The sequence below is a fragment of the Agrilus planipennis genome, unplaced genomic scaffold (genome assembly GCF_000699045.2).
Source record: "Agrilus planipennis isolate EAB-ADULT unplaced genomic scaffold, Apla_2.0 scaffold9, whole genome shotgun sequence".
Lineage (NCBI taxonomy): Eukaryota > Metazoa > Arthropoda > Insecta > Coleoptera > Buprestidae > Agrilus > Agrilus planipennis.
The window spans coordinates 1,335,573-1,344,462 of NW_020442467.1; the positions used below are offsets into that span (position 1 = coordinate 1,335,573).

General features: G+C 32.2%; 1 protein-coding gene across 2 annotated transcripts in view; it reads left to right on the top strand.

Moving 5' to 3' along the window:
* The window catches only part of LOC108737167 (proton-coupled amino acid transporter-like protein CG1139), a 42,412-nt gene that overhangs the window by 18,423 nt on the left and 15,099 nt on the right, over positions 1-8,890 (top strand). For both annotated transcript variants that reach the window (XM_018469871.2, XM_018469881.2), the window contains exon 3: positions 2,234-2,377. In XM_018469871.2, the coding sequence (XP_018325373.1) occupies positions 2,234-2,377 (144 nt within the window). The remainder of the gene's footprint in view (positions 1-2,233; positions 2,378-8,890) is intronic.

Sequence of the window (8,890 nt, forward strand, 5' to 3'; positions counted from 1 at the left end):
GGTATACTTCATTTACTTTCTCTAGCGATGTGCTCCTTCCAATGTCCTGGATGCGCGCTGGCAAAATCGTAGGTAGGGAGAAAAAAGCTTATTATACTCTCGACTCTTGTTAATTAAACATACTTTTTCGTACAGCACCTTTCAAAAGTTTTGTTCAATCATGAACAGTAGTGCGAATCGAAAACAAGTGTTAAAGCTTTTAATATGTCTTCAAATATAAATAACATCTCGTTGATATTTTTAGTAGTAAATGGTACCAATAACAGCACATTTGAGCAATGTAATTGTAGTGGATAAAATGGTCAATTTTTCCGTGTAGTACTGTACGGATTATACGCTTCTCACCGGTTAAGAGTTTGGCCGAGAGTTGTCTCTTTCCTTTTCTGGCCTAGTGCTGTTTTTTTCTACTTTGCGCTGGTCAAACTGAAAGTCACATCGCTACAGAAAGTAAACGAAGTATACCTACATATTATTCATACTATGTTCATGACGCCAACATAATCCTTCACTAATACCGCAATACATCCGTTTGTATTTGTCAGGTATTAAGTAGTTTATAGATAAAGTGTTTATTGTTTATGATTACTTCCTCAAAGTATTAAACATTAAACTGTATTTTATTGCGAAGTAATTTTGATCTTTCGATAAAATTTATCAAACGAGGCCTCAAATTTTTGTGAGACAATTCGCTAAGTAGGTACTCAAACACCAATTGAGATATGGTAATAAATAATATGCAGTATTTACAGTGTACTTTTACTATATTAACTAACTAGATATTACCCACGGCTTAGCTCGCATTGATGTCTTAAATAAGTGTCAAAATCATCGACAACTACATAAAACTAACTCCTCTATTCCTCGGGAACAGCATTTTTTTTTTATAAAAGGTACCCTGTGTCATCTTCTGTACCTATGACAATGGTTCTACAGAATTTTATGATGATAGATCGAGTAGTTAAGGCGCGAAAAGTCGACAAACAAACACATTTACATTCATAATATTAGCAAGCATGACGTTTACCCAGGTTATATTAAGAAAACGCATATAACATTTATTTACTAATTAACACATTGTATCGCATCCTACACCATCAATTAATTTTAACACATTTTCACTTTTGATTTATTATCATAAGGTCGTCATTGGACATACACCTCCACTCTTTCCTATCCTGAGCTAATCTTTGCATTTCCCCAAAACTAGAACAACCCACATCCTTAACTATTTGCGAACAGTAATTTAATCTAAGTCTACCTCTATTCCTGCTAACTCCCGTTTCTGCCTCTAATATGTCTCTGAGAGTCTAGACCTTCATGCCCGAAAAGGTGTCCTACCAACCTGTGTCGCTTATTTCTTTTTGACTTTCATAGAGTCCTCTGTTGTCTTATTCTTCCTAATACCCTCTATTCTTCTAGTCTTTCCAATACCTCTTCATTTCTAACCTTCCCTATCCACGGTATTCTCATCATTCGCCGATAACTCCACATTTCGAATGTTTGTACCCTTTTCTTTTCCGTCGAGCGCACCGTTCACGTTTCACACCGGTACAGCACCGCGTTTTAAACATACACCTTTAACAATCTTGTTCGAATTTCTAAATTAATCGTTCGTGAGAACAGAAGTGACTTCTTTTTATTGAAGGTGACTCGACCCTGTCCTATCCTCTACTACTCCTTCCGTCCTGACTTCCTAGATACCTAAAATCAACTACTTCTTGTAATCTTTCGTCCCCTATCTTTATATTCGCTTTTCCCTACTTTTTCTTCCCTTGCATACTAGTATTTTTGTTTTACTTTTATTTATTTTCTGACAATGATGTTTTGTCAATACCGCTTCCGTTTTATTTAAAGCTATCTCTAACTCCTCCTTGCTAAATGCTAATACTGCTGTATCATCTGCAAATCCAAGCTTTCTAATATTTTGCCCCTGTATATCTGTCTTTAATAATGCTGATTGCGTCTTCGATGTATAGTTTAAAAATTAGCGGTAACCGTGTGCATCCTTGTCTGATTCTCTTCCTAATATTTACTTCTCTACGTTGCTACTCCAGCTCTACAACTACCTGTTTCTCTTTATGTAAACTAAATATCACTCGTCTATCGCTGTAACTCATCCCTACATTTTTAAGTATATTTAACATCTTCAATTTATTATAAAAAATATATCACATGTATAGGTACTTTCCGTCACGTTTTACATAGATACTCAATAATGATTATTTATTTCTAGGACTACAACCACAAATGGATTCAGTGACGATAAAAATCATTTTTCAAATTCTCATCAGATCGAAATGAAAAATTTTAACAAAGCCAAGGAAGCCTTAAATGATTATGACCCCTTTCTTCATCGACAAGTTGATCATCCCACAACGTAAGTACCAGATGCAACGAAAACTTTAATTTAGTTTAAAATTATCAAATATGGATGCAAAAATATCTGTTATCTGCCCTCAAATAGGACATAAATGTAATACAATTTTGAAGAGTATGAAGCGTCAGTATGTATTTAAATAACATCTAACCTAACCTGGCCTAATCTAATTTAACCTTTTACACTCTCACATGTAATTATTTCCATACTGACTATTTTTTATTGATACCTTTTTTATATTAACCATTTTGATCAAAAAATACTAACCGGAAGATGATTTACATAGGTACAACTAAATAGGCCTTTACAAAATACTACTCAAAAAGCTAAAATTCTATNCGTCATCTCTTGGTTAGGCCGGAAACTTATCAATCCACCCTCGTATATCGGTTAAAAAACTGCATTTGACAGGGAGTACCTTCAGGCACACATTGTGCTGCTATATCTTTTATTTGTTTCGTTAACGACTCTATAAAATCAATTTCCAATGTTAAAGTAGTTCTCTACGCAGACGATGTAAAAACATACTGTCAAATTAAAGATAGAAATTATATTGAAATACCACAAATGGAGGTAAATAGTTTTAGCAATAGAAATGATATGGCTATAAATATTAACAAGTGCTATGCAATATGTCGTTTTAAAAGGGTAATCATGTGATTGAATCAGATTATTATATTAATGATATTATGTTCGAAAGTGTTAGCTCTGTTAATGGCCTAAGTGTTATATTTGATTCAAAATTAAAATTTGATGAACACAAAAACATAAGTCAATAATAGTGCAGCAAAATCATTATTTTTTATTAATAGACAATGTAGAGGTTTCAGGAATGCACTTTCTTGTATAAGATTGTACAATTCATATGTGGCGTCAAAACTATCATATGAATCATTAATTTGGTCACCAAATTTTGATAAATATAGGAAGAAGATAGAAACTACTCAGCATTGGTTCCTACAAATTTAAATAGATTCTCACATGCTTATAATGAAATAGTGTTGAAGGCTAATATGCCGCCAGGAAAGTCACTCAGAGAGATGAGTGAAGCTGTGTATTTCTGTTTAAAATTATCAGGGGCTACATTGATGTTCCCAAAACAGACTGAATTTCATAGAACCGATTCGATAATTGAGAAACCATGATTTACTAAAACCGAGTGGAAACACAATTGATAACATACTAATCCACAAATTGCCATAAAAGTAATCAGTGAATTGTATAAAATTATCTTGTGTTAGCTCTGTTAATGACCTAAGTGTTATATTTGATTCAAAAAAAAAAAAAAAAAAAAAAAAAAAAAAAAAAAAAAAAAAAAAAAAAAAAAAANTGAATTTGTATATCGGCCGAAAGAAAATATTGTCAAACATGAATAGTGTTAAGTTTTGAGAGTATGTATGTTCCTATACGCTGTATATCTTGATTAAGGACAATTTTTCCATAAATTTCTTAAATAAAAAAAATAAAACATTTGGATGCAAAAATATCTGTTATCTGCCCTCAAATAGGACATAAATGTAATAGAGTTTTAAGAGTTTGAAGCGTCAGTATGTATTAAAATAGCATCTAACCTAATCTAGCCTAACCTAACCTGGCCTAATCTAATTTAACCTTTTACACTCTCACATGTAATTATTTCCATACTGACTATTTTTTATTGATACCTTTTTTATATTAACCATTTTGATCAAAAAATACTAACCGGAAGATGATTTACATAGGTACAACTAAATAGGCCTTTACAAAATACTACTCAAAAAGCTAAAATTCTATAGATAGTATTTAAAATGTTAATTGCTTCGTTGAAACGGTTTTATCAAGGATTTTCAGATAACCAAATTTAGGGCATTCTGGTAGTAACGATTAGTGTACATTTTTTTTGAGAAAATGATTCTTGCTTCCTACTTTTAATTGGTACATAAAATGGTACTGTTAGGATGTTTAAATTTAACCAAATGTTTATGAAAACAGAAAGGTGGATGAAATTCCATTCTTTATAAATTCAAATAATATTTTTTGTGGTCTCAGAATGTCATTTTTCTGTATATTACCGCTTTAATTTATTCAGATAATAAAAAATTATCACATTACTTATATTTTCAATGGTTTCTCTTGATGGATGTGTAGTATGTATACCTCTATGAGGGTTGTTTCCAAAGTTCTGGGAAATGTACTATAATTAAATTACGCAGTACTTATAGGCAACGTTATTGGAGCCAAACAAGTCTTAACATGTTTATGCAAATATCTAGTGCAATATTGTTCAATCTGATTTACATGTTCGACTCATATAAACGCGTTGTCATAGTACTGTTTTTGTAACATTGGAAAACGCAGCAAAATCTCGAAGAGCAATAATTTCCTTTTTGTGGAAAGAAGGTGAGAAAACATCAGAAATTACTGATCTGCAAGGAGTATTTGGTGAGTCTATAGAATCCAAAAGCACTGTTTATCGGTGGATCAATCATTTTAAAATCGATAGAACATGAACAATGAAAGAAACATTACTGCCGTCGAAGACCTACTGAAAGAGGACAAGCGAATGATTATTCGTCAAATTAGTGTGTGCCTAGGGTAGGTACCTGACAGTTCCTGACATCTTGCATGTTTGTTTGGGCGTTGGGACCAAAACAGAAACTCAATAGGTCTACTGATATATGTCGTCAACTTCAAGTGCTGTTAGCCCGTTACGGTGATGAATTTTGGAATTTTGGCAACGAATAATAACCACTGACGAAACGTGGATTCCTTCTTTTAATCCTGAGATCAAAAGTCAATCCAAAGAATGGCGCAAGTCTGAAGAAGGGTTTCCACTGAAGGCGCGTGCAGTTCCGTCTGTTGTAAAGATAATGCTTAGTGTATTCTGGGATTGCCAAAGGATTATTTTTATGGATTATCTGGCGAAAGGTACTACAATTAACGCAGAATATTATTTAAATTTGATATCCGGACCACTGCGATAGACACTTGTCAAAAAACGGCCTGGATGCAACAGGATAATGCAAGACCACACAACGCAAGAAAAACGAAGGTTGTTTTGAATGATTTACGATGGGAATTGCTTCCGCACCCACCTTATTCCACGGATCTTGCCCCCAGTGTTTATCATCTGTTCCCAGATTTGAAAAACCCTTAGGGGATGTTCGATTTGAAAGTTTAAGTAATGTAAAACGTATCATAAATATTTGGATTGAGAAGACACCGAAAAAGTTTTTTAAGGTCAGCTTAAAAAAGTTACTTTATCGTTGGGATAAATGTATTCAGTTAAATGGAGATTATGGTGGAAAACTACGTTGTAATATTGACGAAAATTAACAAAATAATAAAAATCATAGCTAAATTCCCAGAACTTTGAAATGATTACTCGTACTATCTAAAACAACTTTTAGGAATTCTTTGTTTCAACCTGTTTTAAGTATTCTGAGGATTATATTCACTGTGATCACTTCACAGTATGCTCATTGTTGTTTTAAGAGAAGATTAAGGTATTAGGTATATAAGTCACTTATAAGTGTTTTATGAATAAAAGCACCATATATCGAACAAATATTTGTTATTCATACTTACGTGCATAACCTTCAGAAAATTCCGTGTTGTTTAGCAAAAATAACTGGAAAATTTTCCTTTCGTTTTAATTGTGTATTCGAATAACGATTTCCTCCAAAATCAATAGAGACAATGCTTCTTAATTGCTTACATTAGCTGAGTTGTAAAAAAACATTTAGACTGAAATAGCAGACAATTTTATAACCAATAGGGGCTAGACTCTTGGCGAAACATATTTTATTTTTAAACATTTACAAACACACTGTAAAATGTATAAAATTGTCAATTGCTCTAACTATTGTATCATCGTCAAAGAGTTATTAAACAGAAACCAAGTGTTATGTACTAAATTTTATCTTGAATTCATTAGCCCAACTAACTAAAAAGTATTTATTCTTTAAAATATTTCACGGCAAAGAGAACTTTCACGAATATTAACACAATTTCAAAATAAAAAGGAAATGTTTAGTACATTTTTCAATGTCAAACTACGTTTTAACTAATATCAAGTGGAATACCTTGAAAGCATACTTAATAAATGAACGTTATCACTGATTCTGCCATAAAACAAAGAAACTTTGGGAAATTTTTCTCTGAATCATCCTGATCTAAAGTCTCAATGACTACAAACCGTTATGTTGTCTTTTGGAGCGCGGAGCTGTACTAGTGCGAAACATGGACAGTGGGCGCGGCAGAAAAGAAAAGTTTAAAAGCTTTCGAAATGCGTTGTTAGGCAGCCCATACACCTACAATAATTTTGCACAATATTTTTATTGTGCAATAATATTGAATACCCCCTTTGAATCAAAACGTTCAATAATATTTATCAATAAGATTGACAAGCCATTCGCGTCAATATTTTCATGCGAGAAACATGTCTGACGACGAAGTTTTGGCTGCAGCCGTGCTAGTGGTGTTGTAAGTAAACAAATATGGGCCAAAGAATGATTTAAAAAAAGACCAGTCCACACTTACGAAAGTCTTTTAAAGGACTTAACATTAACTCAAGAAAACGATTTCAAAAACTATACGAGAATGGATATTGCAAAGTTCGAAGAATTGCTACAATTAGTAAAACCTTTGACTGAACTGATTTGCAACCGCTCCAAATAGTGAACTGAAAAATATTGCGCCATACTAACCCTATACACTGCGAGGAAAACATATTGCGCAATAAAATTTAAGCTCGCTCAAACTTCTGTTCAATCATTGCGCAATTTTTCAATACTATCCCTACACCGCTAATAATATTGTGCAATCATCTATATTGTGCAATATTATTGAAGGTGTAAGGGCCGCCTTACAGACTAGTGATGAGGATACCATGGATCGAAAAGGTTCGATATGAAGAGGTATTAGAAAGAATAGAACAGATAGATTAGATTACTGTTAGCAAATAGTTAAGGATGCGGGATGTTTTAGTTTTGGAGAAATGCGAAGATTAGCTCAGGATAGGAAGGAGTGGAGGCGCGTGTCCAACCAGTCTTAGGACTGATGACCATATGATGATTTTGTTGTCTTTTCGCGTGAATACTTTTGACAAGGATGACTCAAAGAACATTTTCTCAAAATTTAATTGCAATCGACCGAAGTTCGTTGTCCTTCGAGATGGACCATCTGAGATTACTACAGGAATGGCTAGAGAGGTGTTCTTGACTTCTATGATCATGATTTTTCCGCTAGGGATTGTCATAGTTGACCAATACTGAAAACTTTTTCTTCAATTCTAAACATGTAAACTCGATTTTGACTAATTCGAGCATGCTGGATTCAAATATCACGTTTATTTTGAAATAATTTCAATAGTTCTCATTAAAAGAACATGGTTTCTTTAGACTTTTATGATAATATTGAACTAATTCAACTCTAATTTCTGAAGAAGCCACAATAAGATATGGAAATTGATAACCAATAAGTCAATTTCATTGCTAAATATATTATATGGTAAAGTGTGCTTAATTGTATCATTTGCTTGGAATTACTGTGTTCTATGTTACAAATCGAGAAAAGCACATTTAAAGTTTTAATGTTATTCAACCATCATATATTTTTTGTTTATAGCATTCCTAGCTACATCATTGATAATTTATTGATAATTTTTCACTTTTCTTGTGAATTTCATGAAAAAAGTTTGTTTGTTAATTTTTTAAAAGAAATACAAAGTACTACAGAACCTTACTTCTCTTCGAATTTTAGTATTAGTTGGAGTAAAATAAACGGTAAAATTGCTTCTCAATCAGTAGCATTCGTATAAACATAAACTATAATACGTTTATTTTATTCCATTATTACACCATTCTTTAACTATCTCTAAAAATAAGCTTCATAAACGGTTTTGATTTAGGTGGATTTCTTAAATTATGTTTGAGTTTGTATTTCTAAAGTGTTATCAGAAGTTAAATAAAAACGTTATCTATTTTACCTGCAATAATAAAATTACCTTCCTGCATTCAATAAAGCAACTACCAACTTACTCATTTATCAGCTCCTTTATTAAGTTTTATTGGATTGAACGTCACCATATAACAAAAATTAAATAACAACAGATTACTTGTTTACAATGGGAAAACTAATTTTATTTTCACAAACAGTAATTATTGTGTTGTTGTACTTAGTTTTCAATTGAAGACGTAACAAGTAGCTGTGTTAAGGATAATAGTAAACAGTTCTTTTATGCAATAACAAAATAGACTTTTTTGATCGTATGTGCGTAAATGCAGGATCAACCTTATAAACCGTGAATTGTTGTTACAGGTTTTTACGAAAATGTAAAGAAAAGTTGAACTCACTTAGATTGAGTTTCGATCGCATTTTTTATTGGTTTTCTCTGTATCATGCAAGCATAGTTTCTATACAATCTATACAAATTACCTAAATAAAATTTAATAAATCACAAGAAAGTTGAGGTTGGAAATTATTATTTTTTTTATAGTTGACTATTAAAGAAATTTACATCATTTTTAAGTG